Source organism: Bolinopsis microptera, chromosome 11, assembly GCF_026151205.1.
Source record: "Bolinopsis microptera isolate Bmic1 chromosome 11, MBARI_Bmic_1.0, whole genome shotgun sequence".
NCBI classification, from domain to species: Eukaryota; Metazoa; Ctenophora; class Tentaculata; order Lobata; family Bolinopsidae; genus Bolinopsis; species Bolinopsis microptera.
This window is the reverse complement of record NC_087082.1, coordinates 2,073,107-2,085,992: the sequence shown is the minus strand read 5'-3', so window position 1 is coordinate 2,085,992 and position 12,886 is coordinate 2,073,107. Positions and strand designations below refer to the sequence as shown.

Below are 12,886 nucleotides of genomic sequence, written 5' to 3'. Positions count from 1 at the left end.
AGCGATACATTTTTCTCCTTTTTATATGTCTTCCACTAATTCGTCATATTAACATATTAAAGTACGTTTTACACCTACAAAATCATGTTCAAGTAATGTTCGGGAAATTTATGATTTGAATCAGCAATCAAAAATCCCGATAGTTCAAGAATGCCATTAAAATGAGCCAAACCCGACATTGCAAGCCAAGATCTGCAATATCAAGCACAGCACAGGCAATAATTAGTAGGGAGTATACAAGTTGCATCTTTATAAATTGTTTATAAATTAAAAAAAGTTACAGTTTGGTTTATCTATTAGCTGGGATGATTACATGTGTTCAGCATATTTACAATTGCATATTCTATAGGGTTTCATCTCCCTTTGTCGCAAGATCGTTACTACTTGAAATTTCAATAAGTTATCATTCGAAGGCATAATTTATGATTTAACAATGACCCTGAGACCAGTATTTGAGGTTGTTGTTTTATTTCTCTGTTAGCAAAAGTTGGCGATCCAACTATTCCCCACTCATTTCATTATATTATGTACGTCCTACGTTGCCACAGTGATATTAGCTAACTCATTGTTCATTGTTGAATTGTCAGGCAACATAACAGCAGGACTCATGCGACCAGTATTGTTCATTCTTCCTCTGCTCCCTTCTTCACTTGTCCTCTATTTAATTAACGTTTGTCCTCTATTCAACTGTGTAGTTTAATAAATGTTGACTGTTAAGTATGAATAATGAATTCGAATATTCATCGTTATATGCAAGGTCTTTACGGTTAGTAATGATGTAAACTGTGTTTAATTTTTCGATAAAGATCTTGCAAGTTTAGCCCTTGGTTTATCAACCTTTGTTGTATTAATATTTAGGTCACATACTTTGTTTTATCAAAATCAAAACATTCTTTTGGTTCGGGAATTTCTCAGACATTATGTTGTTACAGCATAGTGTCTGTGGTATTCTATTAACAAAAGATATAGAATACAATAATACAACTACAGAACAATTGGACAATATGAGATCTTCTCACAAACTTATGTTGTGATTTGAAAAATTGAAGCACATTCCAGTTGAAATATGTAGTACGCGCCTTCCCCGTACCGTGCTAAGCTTTTTCATTTTTCCTAATTGCTAAGCAAAATACTTTAAATTAAGCTCTAATTTTCAGTGCAAGTTGCATATTCTTTTAAGTCATAATGTTGTTTTTCTTGAGAGATCTTTGTTTTCCTTACATTACATGGTTTTTTGGCTTACTTCAAGTGTACATACTTGATAAGTAGGCATGACGTTGTTCAACTCTAATTCCAGAAAAATGTCGGATCTGTTAATATACTGATGGGCTAGTAGTTCACCATAGACTTGGAGTTTAGTAATGCAGATGAGACGTTTAAAGATATATACCAGAGCTTGCTAATATTATTTTATGATTAAGGAAGGGGCCAGCTAGGTTGTAATAGGTTAATATATCCCGTCTTTGATGTCTCCGATATGCGCTTATTAATTATTACAAAATGAATAAAATAAATTGATGCTTGATAGAGATGAGAACTTCACAGTCGGCCTGCTGAATGATGACTAGAAAGTAACCTCACAAGGAACCCGTATCATGTGGTATCTGGCACAAAAAGATTATCAAGGAGCACCCAAAACAAGGATTCCTGATTCTGTTGTGGGAAAGGTTGTAAGGTTCCTGGTAAATGTAGGTGAGCAGTACTGGGGGCTGCAAGGTTCCTGGTAAATGTAGGGGAGCTGTACTGGGGGCTGCAAGGTTCCTGGTAAATGTAGGGAAGCAGTACTGGGTGCTGCAAGGTTCCTGGTAAATGTAGGGGAGCAGTACTGGGGGCTGCAAGGTTCCTGGTAAATGTAGCTGTAGGTGAGCAGTACTGGGGGCTGCAAGGTTCCTGGTAAATGTAGGTGAGCTGTACTGGGCGCTGCAAGGTTCCTGGTAAACGTAGGTGAGCTGTACTGGGGGCTGCAAGGTTCCTGGTAAATGTAGGTGGGTAGTACTGGGGGCTGCAAGGTTCCTGGTAAATGTAGGTGAGCTGTACTGGGCGCTGCAAGGTTCCTGGTAAATGTAGATGGGTAGTACTGGGGGCTGCAAGGTTCCTGGTAAATGTAGGGGAGCAGTACTGGGGGCTGCAAGGTTCCTGGTAAATGTAGGTGAGCTGTACTGGGGGCTGCAAGGTTCCTGGTAAATGTAGGTGAGCTGTACTGGGCGCTGCAAGGTTCCTGGTAAACGTAGGTGAGCTGTACTGGGGGCTGCAAGGTTCCTGGTAAATGTAGGTGGGTAGTACTGGGGGCTGCAAGGTTCCTGGTAAACGTAGGTGAGCTGTACTGGGGGCTGCAAGGTTCCTGGTAAATGTAGATGGGTAGTACTGGGGGCTGCAAGGTTCCTGGTAAATGTAGGGGAGCAGTACTGGGGGCTGCAAGGTTCCTGGTAAATGTAGGTGAGCTGTACTGGGGGCTGCAAGGTTCCTGATAAATGTAGGTGGGCAGTACTGGGGGCTGCAAGGTTCCTGGTAAATGTAGGTGAGCTGTACTGGGGGCTGCAAGGTTCCTGGTAAATGTAGGTGGGCTGTACTTGGGGCTGCAAGGTTCCTGGTAAATGTAGAGGAGCAGCACTGGGGGCTGCAAGGTTCCTGGTAAATGTAGGTGAGCTGTACTGGGGGCTGCAAGGTTCCTGGTAAATGTAGTTGAGCTGTACTGGGGGCTGCAAGGTTCCTGGTAAATGTAGGGCGTAGGTGAGCTGTACTGAGCTTGAGGGTTGTAAGAAATTGCCAGTAAATCGAAGATAGTAGCAGTAAATTGAGACTCAGATCTGGCTGCACAATCAACTTATGCAATCTAATGAATATAATCTACATAATATAAGCCAGAATGTAGTTTAAATTCAATCTTACATAAATAATTCAAGTTATAATCACCTCAGCAGACTGTACTATAACAGACTGTATTATACACCATCAAACTGTAGGTACTATGCTAGATGTTAGGTTTAGTTTAAGGGTTGAGGGCAGTGGCGTAACGAAGGGCCCCGCTGACCCCGCTGTGCAGGGGGGGGGGGGGGGGGGGGCGCCGTCTTAGGGGGCGCCAAATCGTCGTTTGAATGTGGGACAATTTCGAAAACTTAAATAAAGTACTAGCAAAACTGCGCGTTTTGCTCTAGATACACACTTTTTTAGAGATTTTATCGGCGTACCCTCTAAAATCACCTGATTTTTTCAATTTTAGGGAGGGGCACCAAAAGGGGAGGGAGCGCCAACAGGGGGGGGGGGGGGCCTTTTCGGCGGGGGGGGGGGGGGGGGGGGGGGGGGGCGCCAACAGGCAACGTTACGCCACTGGTTGAGGGGTCAGGGTACACAACAAGCTAACAACTTAACAAGCCATGTTCCTAGATCACAGATGCTTAAATACTTTAAATACTTTTGGTCCTTCTGACTGATCTAGTAATAAGACAGATGATTGATAGTATTGGTGGAGTAATAATAAGTCACCGTCGTTCCATGCGTCTACAGAGATTTAAACTGTCAAGTATCTGATTACGGACTACTACATATTCACTATACCGCTCAACTTTCAAAGTCCGTAATTATTCTCTACGTTTCAGCTGTCTGTTGTCAATTTTGTCGGGCAACCAATTGTTTGGTAGGAATAGGATACAGCACGTGTGTTATTGCGCGGCTTTGTCTTCGCCTTTACTTTCATCTTCTCCGGCTTTCACTCTCCAGCCTTTCTCTTTTTCATTCCGCTCTCCCCAGCTAGTATAGTTTTTGTCCCCATTCGATATAGAAATTTGAAACACTAACGACAGCTGCCTCCTTTGTTTACAAAAATTCCTAATTTTGCGGTATTTTTATGCCAATTTTAGCTTGCAATTGTTACTCGCCACGCTCTCCATTTTCATGTGTTTAAAAATAGGTTGACTCATTAGTTCACATAATTTGAATAATTTAGACACTTTGTACCTGGATAACTAAATATTGGGATTATACCTTTTACTTAACGTTACACTGCCGGCCAATGTGGTGGGTTGAGGAGGTGGGAGGGTGCCACTGGTAGATACGATTGAGGCTTGTTCTCGTGAGAATTTACTCTACTCAGTACTCTACCTGGTGTGAGAACACCATTGTCTTTTCGCCACACAATGCTTTGTTGTTTGTAAACCTGACTTTGTTCTTGATTGGTGAGGCAGATTGTTCAATAGCTTTTCTCAGCATCTTGTGCGGTTAATCTTAGAGTTCTCAACTGTCTATAAGATGGACCATCAATCAGATTTCTGGTTCAATTTGACCGTTCAGTGCTAGTCCTTTGTCCAATGTTTAGATGAATTCTCCCAATTCTTGCTTTGATAAATTTAAAGAAATTTTAAATACTCAGCCCCGAATAATATTTTAAATCCAGGGACCGAGCTCAGGTTTTCATCCAGTATCTTAATGGAAGATTTAGAATCGGAGTCAAATTATTGAGATGAACCGTTGAGAGGTAAAATACCGAGTTGCTAGAACGAGCTAAATGCGTTTGCTTCGGTTGACCATTGGCCGGTCTACTAGAAACGGCGGTCTACTAGAAACGGCGGTCTACTAGAAACGGCGGTCTACTAGAAACGGCGGTTTAGTGATGAAGTCCTGTTATAAAACTAATAATGGACAGTAGAGACTAGTGTAACTAGAGTTCACCATCTGTTACCAGTGAAACTGTCAAAAACTCATTGAATAGTGCCAACAAAGAAAATGACTTGTCAATTGTCACAGATGGTAGCATCTATTATAATATATTGATACAATAGTACAGTAAACCCCGATTTACCGTACCCCTTCCTGCCTAGATCGATCCAAATGTAGTCTGGAAAGAGTTTCAAGACAGGTTTACTGCAATTCTAAACATCTTCGTATTAATCTTCCTAGACATGTCCGATTTCCAGAAAGTATCTAGACTCTGCAGTTCTTTCCATGCTAGGCCTTTCTTAAACATTGATGTCTTTGCTAGTTGAAGCTATGTAAGATCCAAAGTATTTGAATACCCCGATTACCATAAACCCCGATTTACCGTACGTCAAGTTCTCTTTTCCCCAAAGTTTTGGACAAATATCAACATTTTTTATGTATGTGATACTTTGAAATACAGCTTCTGAATGGGTCCCTGAATCCTGATACCACGCGAGCTTGTTATTGTTACTTCCCCGAATAACACGTACACTGCACCTTACTTACGGGAACCGTACGAGGGTGGAAAACACAGGAGCGGTAGAAATAAGAGGGGAGGACACGTGGGCGTAGGACACAAGGGTGGCAATTTCCTAAAAGGGTGGACACGAGGGCGGATCACATGATACTCACTTTAACATTGACGCTTGTAAACAGAAGTTAAATTGTGTGATGTTGCAAGTTTTTTTTTCTTATTTAGGATAGTACCGCCCTTGTGACGTCCGCCCTCGTGTCCTATACCCCTCTGTCACAGTACAGTTGTAACACTGTCACAGTCCGCCCTCGTGTCCTATACCCCTCTGTCACAGTACAGTTGTAACACTGTCACAGTCCGCCCTCGTGTCCTATACCCCTCTGTCACAGTACAGTTGTAACACTGTCACAGTTGGAACCTTGCCACAGTACGCAGTTTTACGAATTCGAAATGTTGGCGACTCTGTCAGCGCCTGTCTTTAATGCGCAATCTTCTGTCATACACGGCTTCGTCTGGCCAAAGCATGCTAGAAGCTAATTTTGATTGCTTGAACGACTGAAAACACATTGAAGACCATGCAAGTGAATCGTCATATTATCTTCTTCGGCCAAATACAACATCTTTATTTTTATTTTACGTTTGTCCGCCACCATATCCGCCACTAGTTCTAATGTACCGTCACAATAGTGACTTTAATATACTGACCTCTGATATACACGGAAACTTTCAATCGAAATGCTTCCCCACTGAAAACCGTGTCTAACCTTGATATCTAAATAGATACAAGTTTTATAATTCAAATATTTTAAATTGCTCGTTTAATTGTACAGTTGTACAGTAGTAGAAATTCTCCAATACATTGTTAATTATATTTGCACAACTAGAAGTCAACCGTTTTCTGATACGTACTAACTGCCCACAAAGAGCAAATAATTAAGCTTATAATAATAGTGTCAGCGATAATAAGCAGAGATGTGACATTAATTAACAGTATAGACCGTAAATGAACAAGCACGCATGATGAGAGTTAGAGTTGATGGCTAATGACTTTTTCTCACTTCTTTGATAGAATTGCTCGTTTGACATCGCACAGTTTGTGTATTGTAATTGCTTTAGTTAAATAGAGTTTACAGTCTTGTCCCAAATATTTAGGTTGAAGCGAGTGTTCTTCCATTTAAACAATGTTATTACATAGTCCCGGTTTTCTTGAAGCAGTTTTAGGAAATACACAGTTTGGTGGGAGCACATCTCTGCTTTGAACAGGGCTCGACCACTTTTCGCTCTCTAACGGCTTAAAGTGGTCGTTAACCGGCGATAACCAGTTCTTACACGTTAATAACCGGTGTTATTTGTTAAGTGGTGGTGAGTCCGAACAATGTGTTATCTGATTCTAGAACAGTACAAAGACCCTAACTAAACGGCATATACTTGAGTCGTTCAGTTGAGAACCTGTTTCTGAAATTTACGTACTCTGGTACAACTGCACTGTCCTTCCTGTCAAGGTTGTATCATGTGATACCGAATAACGCTACTCACAAAGATTCATATCTCATACTGTGGCTAATCTAATATTCAAGATAGCACTTGCTAAATTTGATCAGAACGCTACCTGATAACTGATAAGTGATAATGTGAGTCTAATGTTGAAATACAGAAGTTCCCAGTCCCTTACTCGACTTTTTGGCTTTTGTTTTAGATGAACAGGTAGCCCTTATATTGCAATAAAATTAAAATTTAATGCTGCCTTTTTTGAAAAAACAATTAAAGTAAGACGAATCAGGTGACCGAAAAAAAACGAATGTTGTCCGAAGTTGAAATCTGATCAGAATACTTCACGTCATGTCGAAATCGTTCCTTGCTAATTACCACTTTTTATATTTAGATTTAATATCCATAAATTTGACTCTTTAACCTTGTGTAAATCCTGTGCAATCCAGGACAGGATTCTCCGAGCATTGGTCAAGGAATAAACTGAACATTGGTTGCCATTGTCGATTGCGATTAATGATCTTCATATTGTTCTTCTGTGTATACTACTGTAAGCTGTGAGGTTATCGGCAGGTTGTTACAGCTTGTCAGTGTTAATACTATCACATGACATACAAATGTGATCCGGACAACGGGTACCAATTAATACTCTTGACCGACAGCGACTATTGTCAAAAAAATATCGGATTCTGACAAAAGTCGCCCAATCATAGAAAGTAAGTAATATTTAAAATTTACAAGTAAGAATAATTGTACTACTAATTTAAGTTACTTTAAGAAATTATAGCAGTAAGCGCTGAAGACATCAGTTTTACAAAGCACACTGTACGAAGTGCACTGTGCAGGGATAGTAACAGTTAGTTTCTGCTCCCGTTTACTATGACCTGTTATATCTAGTTTGATCTAAACTCATAAACTATAACTTTTCTGTGTTAGTACTTAGAGTTAGAAGCGTCAGCAATGATGAGTTTCTCGACAGAGGCTCCATGAGGCAAGTCATTGTTTGTTTCCAGTTTATTATGACTTGTAAATTTTAAATTTTATTTACTCTATTTCTAGTCTGATCTACACTGTATCATTTGACGTGTTATGTATCTCGACGCATGCCCTATGAGGCAAGTCATTGTTTCTTCAGTGTTCAGAAAGTTAAGTTTGATTCTAATCAAGTGTTTCTTACTCCCTCGTACTTCATCAAAATGACATCAGGGCTTTGTGCATTGTTTCCATGCGTACTTTTCCGTGTCGGCCTGTTTGCAAGCTTTCTTTCTCGTGTTACGTAGACGATGCTTTATTTGAACGGACATTGAAATGAACGCTCGAAGGCATTCATTTAATGTATTTAATTTAACTACCTTGTCGGATTTATTTGAACGGCCTCCAGCTTTGGCCTCCAGCCTCCAATTAATGTCCGTTCAAATAAAGTCCGATAAGGTATAATACTGCAGTATATATAACATAATATAAATAAAACAGTATACTGTTTGCCTTATATTGTAGTCTAGATATATAATTGTGTCATCTGTCAGTTTGTGCGTCTCTAGCTCTCTTTGTCCGTCTCTAGCTCTCTTTGTATTGATGAATTTAATCATAACCTAGACTAAAAATTCTGTAAAAACGATCAGTTTTACCAGATCCGTATTTAACCCAAATTAAATAACCTACTAACTCCAATTCTAGTGACTTGAAAACACGTCTGCAGAAAAGAAATGACAACATACGTACCGGATCACAACCAAACTCTATACGAGATAACAGACGATGTGCACAAGGGGTTTCTCATCAGTTGGTGCATCATTCTCGGTGTTTTCTCCGTCTTTGGGAACACTCTGGTCTTAGTAGCATCCATCAAGTACAAGGCACTGAAACTTGACAACATCTCGGTAATGCTGATCAAGCATATTAGCTTCGCAGACGTGCTTTACGCTTTAGTGGTCATCCTCATGGTGGGATGGTCCCTCATTATAAACGACTGGCCCCTAAATCATCCGCTCTGTGAGGCTAGCGTGTTTCTTCAATTTTTCCTGGCGCTGGTGGACATCAATTTTATTTGGGTGCTGAATGTTGCAAAACTAACGTGCATCATCTACCCTTTCCGAGCAAGATTGCGCACTAAGAACACTGGGTACTTGGTAGCTGGCACAATTTGGCTCGCGTCCAACATTTACCCACTACAATGCGCGGCAATGCGCCGGCCTGTCTATTTCGACTACAGGTCGTATCGGTGTGCGTACCTCTCCACCCCTGATGTGTGGGAGTGGCTAGATCCTCTTAACACCATGATCTTCTTCTTGACCCCTAACATTATTGTCATAGTAACGACTATCTGGCTGCTCTTGTTCGCCAACAAGATGAAAGGAATCCACAAGCAAGCAGTCTTAACAATGTTAACAGTTTCTCTCGTGTTCTGTATCTCCTACGCACCGATTGGCGTTTACATGACTACCGAGAAGTGGATTACTGCTGCAGCGGGTGTAGATAAACACAAGGACTTCCTTTATGTACAGTTATACAGATATGGAACCTTAGTTAAATTCCTGAACAATAGCACAAACCCAATTATTTACTACGCTACTATCACCAGTTTCAGGGAGTTTGTCAGGGAGAAGGTATTTGGAATAAAGAAACAAAGTATCAGTTTCAGCACTAGGAGTCAGACAATAGCAATTAGTATCCGTGCTGTAGCCATGAAAAGACGTACTTCTGATAGACTCTCTAATTTTGTAAAAAACCGACATGCAACTACAAAACTGCAAACAGTCGAAATAGAAACCTAAAAGGACAAAATAGAAAACATTGTTTCTTGAGTAGGAGCATGTTAGGTTCTTTCACCATTTCGTTGACACTAAGTACCATTGTTACTGGAACCAAGCTAGGTAAAAGGTCGATTGTGACTCAGATCTTCAAATGTGATGATAAGAATAAACTAAAAACGTTAGATATAACAACATCACTTACTGATAGCTTGAAGAGTTTTACCAAGTCCCATCTCGTCAGCCAGGAGGAGACATCCATCACGCTGTAGCCCGAACAGAACACCCTCGCGTTGGAAAGGAAGGAGACTGTCTCGTAGGACGGAGGGTAGTTTGTTCAATGACTCTGTGTCGCTCTGAAGGAGGGGGGGGGATATTATTTGAGAACAAGAGGAAGTTGTATGCTTTAGGTTTTGTTAAATACCATGCTGGAAATGGAGATTATAGCGAAATTTTTAAAGTTTTTTATATTAGATGTATGTAGTTGTGAAATCGTGGAGGTCCGCAAGCACAACTTGCTGCACAAGTGTGTACATGAGCTTAAAACTTTTGACAACAATACAGTGAGCCCTCTCAGTATGCTTTTTTGAATTTCTAAAGTTCCGATTTATTTTTGGTTCGCAAGTGATTTTGCATTTGCTGGGGAATTTTTATGTTCGTATCAACCATTTAGGATGCTGAAAATATTATGAAAATAATTTTTCTGTTGCTATGAAGACTTAGCTTCATTAATGAACACATTATTTTCGTCTGTGAAATTCAATATAAATATTTACAAATCTTCACAGTGTTTTGGGGGTCACCCAAAGAATTTTGTGAAACTCGGTTAAGAGATATTAATGACGAATCCTAAGTTTCGCAAGGTAAACCCCATTAATTATCTTGTTTTTAAGTTAGTTTTCACTTATTACATAACTTATTATAACTAAAGAATAATATGATGTTTTAATTTGAGTACAGTAGACCCCGATTTAATTCATATTTTGAGGATTTTATCCAAGTTTCTACCCAAGAATGAAGAATATTATTGCTTGTTTAACTTATTATTATCTCGCTTCGGAGATAAAATATAATTTTCGAATATATGCAAAGTGAAAGTATTAACAAGAAGTAGAGATGAACCTGAAATGCCACCGCTGCTTGAAGCAAACTGTCATCATCGGAGTCGTCAAATCCGTCCTCGTCATTGCTCATGACATCCTTGCAGGGTTATTCTAGTTATTTCCATCGCATAGAAGGTGACAGAAGTGGATTCTGGTGAGGCATATGTTTTGACACGTGACAGTGATTCAGGGTTTTAATAGATCAATTGCTGCCAAGTGTCAAAAGAATATGACTCACCTCGCCACAGCTATAAAACAGCAATTTGTGGACGAATATCCCGCTGTTAATCAACACAAAATCTTCGTTAATTTCAATTAGAACGCGCGTGCGCTCGGCGCGCGTCAACATTAGCGTCGAAAATATGATAAAATATTCATAGCGCCTTACAACAAAATTTGCTGAAGACCGTTTCGGCCAATTGAGCTGTGACAAACTGGCAAAATAGGCAAGAAATTCTACGCATCGAGTCAAAAATCACTATAAAATCAACCAATAAATAATAAATGCATGAATAAACCGAGCTCTATCAAGTTCATTACACCGAATTTATCTGCGCCAATTTGCAAGGTCCATGCTGGTCTACAGAAAAATATCATTAAACTCAGAGTTTAGAAACAGCCTTTCTCAAACGTTTCAGAGTATCATCATGAGTATTGTAATGAGCATTGAGTAGATCACTTAGTTATTATTCTAACGCCACGTCCCCACCAAACTCTGTTAACTTCGCTTTAAGGGCCTCTGCCTCTGCTTTCGGTATCTTCTCCCTGTACATTTGTTAAATTAATGGTTGCTGTGAGGTCAATAGTCCATAGTTCATCCTTTCTATAATAAAATGGGCATTCTATGTACCGCATAACAAACGGATTTTTCCCAAATTTGTCCCATTTTTAAAGATGGGAAATAAAAACTTCCTGGACCGGAGTTTTACAGTACTAGCGTTAGTAAATCTTCAAATATAAATTTTTCCGGACCAAAACTTCCGTGCTGAGTGCAGTTTGGACAGAATTTCTCTCCAGTTAACAATTAGTTAGCTCATCATGGATGATATAATACATAATTGACATACTGGAAGACACTATAAGTTGGCATGCGACCTTTGTCTTAGACATTAATGTTTAGACTAGAACATTGTGTAATGTGTATCATAACTAATTTATTTGTTACCTCAACATACAAGGCGCAGATTCTACCATTTTTTTAGCAGCCACTAGGTTCAAATCTGGTATTGTCTCCTTCAGTGCTTTTATTAACTTAATCTGAAAATGATAAAAATTTTTAAAATGATTAAAATATCCGTAATAGACACCTGATTAAATTAGAATGATCACATATTAAAAATAATTTTACAGGAACACTGAAACTCAAACAAATTCGCTTACTTTCATACTACTGTCAATACCCAACAATCTAACATCAAATGAAGTCTTCTCTTCAACAACGGGTTCAGGCTCAGCTTCAGTTTCAGCAGCTGGAGCAGCAGCAGCAGCAGGTCCTGCCAACGCTATCTCTCCAATACCTGATGGGGTGCAATTTTAGTTATTTTTTCATTATTTTTCGTTATTTTCTTCGAAATCATAGAGCTCTCCTTCCCCTCAAACATTTACTAAAGAAGCGGGTGGCTAACGAATAATGTGATGCAAGAAAGATGAGATGTCAAGAATCATGTTCGTTCTACAGTGCAGGCGACATCACATTAATTGTGGGTGCTCTGGTACTTTTACCATAGTCAATAATGGAAAAAACAACTTCCCATTGTGAAATGTATTGCTTTTTCTAGACCACATTTTGAAGCTAAAAATTACTATGTACTATAGAATAGCAGTCCTTGAGAACTTTACCCAACCTAAACTCTAACTCACCAAGGCGTTCTTTTAAGACTTTGGTAAGCTGACCAGTTTCATGTAATGAGAGTCCGCAGATCTGATCAGCGAGAGATAGAACGTGTTCAGGAACTCCAGCTACACCAGACTCCGAGTCAATCTGGGGGGCTGGGACTGCTGATAGACAGCGCACTCTGAGGGTACGTCGCAGTCCGCACTGCACGCCACGCCGCAAACATACTTGCATCATATTGTGTGCTATGTGATCTTGAGAATAGTATAATGAAAAAAGTTTATAAAATATAGAAGTGGATTGTTGGTGGGGAGGTGAAGCATATTTTTTGACACGTGACAGAGATCTGCAGTTTGATTGGTCAATAATGGACGCTGATCGGTTAATTGCTGTCACATATCAACTAAATATGATTCACCTACTGACCAGTGACCAGAATACAGGTAAATATAAATGTCAAACATTTTGATGAAATGAAACAAAATCATCCAGTAAAATGTACTGGAAATAGTGTGACTAGAGGTGTACATACCGAATCAATTGT

The 12,886-nt window shown here is 39.7% G+C and overlaps 4 protein-coding genes across 4 annotated transcripts in view; 1 reads left to right on the top strand and 3 right to left on the bottom strand.

Annotated features, from left to right (window-relative positions):
• Positions 1-10,601, bottom strand: part of LOC134823155 (DNA annealing helicase and endonuclease ZRANB3-like) — a 41,246-nt gene extending 30,645 nt beyond the window's left edge. The window contains exons 1-2 of the mRNA XM_063834503.1: positions 10,528-10,601; positions 9,611-9,761 (exon numbers count right to left, since the gene is read on the bottom strand). Of these exons, the coding sequence (XP_063690573.1) occupies positions 9,611-9,761; positions 10,528-10,599 (223 nt within the window). The 5' untranslated portion in view covers positions 10,600-10,601. The remainder of the gene's footprint in view (positions 1-9,610; positions 9,762-10,527) is intronic.
• Positions 1-12,886, bottom strand: part of LOC134822751 (heat shock protein 75 kDa, mitochondrial-like) — a 76,993-nt gene that overhangs the window by 36,925 nt on the left and 27,182 nt on the right.
• On the top strand, positions 8,324-9,784 carry LOC134822759 (lysophosphatidic acid receptor 6-like). The gene has a single exon (XM_063834004.1). The coding sequence runs from the start codon at positions 8,362-8,364 to the stop codon at positions 9,427-9,429; it is 1,068 nt and encodes a 355-aa protein (XP_063690074.1). The 5' UTR covers positions 8,324-8,361; the 3' UTR covers positions 9,430-9,784.
• LOC134823154 (large ribosomal subunit protein bL12-like) lies at positions 11,195-12,579 on the bottom strand. The gene is made up of 4 exons (XM_063834502.1): positions 12,369-12,579; positions 11,889-12,025; positions 11,674-11,765; positions 11,195-11,273 (listed from the first exon to the last, which is right to left on the bottom strand). The coding sequence occupies exons 1-4, from the start codon at positions 12,577-12,579 to the stop codon at positions 11,195-11,197; spliced, it is 519 nt and encodes a 172-aa protein (XP_063690572.1).

Bases quoted from the DNA above. Each gene is read 5' to 3' on its own strand.
- LOC134823154 (XM_063834502.1), bottom strand. From the start codon at position 12,579: ATGATGCAAGTATGTTTGCGGCGTGGCGTGCAGTGCGGACTGCGACGT. The intron at 12,026-12,368 runs GTGAGTTAGAGT...GCACCCCATCAG, and splicing joins AGTCTTAAAAGAACGCCTTG to GTATTGGAGAGATAGCGTTG. The intron at 11,274-11,673 runs GTAACAAATAAA...ACAAATGTACAG, and splicing joins TCTGCGCCTTGTATGTTGAG to GGAGAAGATACCGAAAGCAG.
- LOC134822759 (XM_063834004.1), top strand. From the start codon at position 8,362: ATGACAACATACGTACCGGATCACAACCAAACTCTATACGAGATAACA.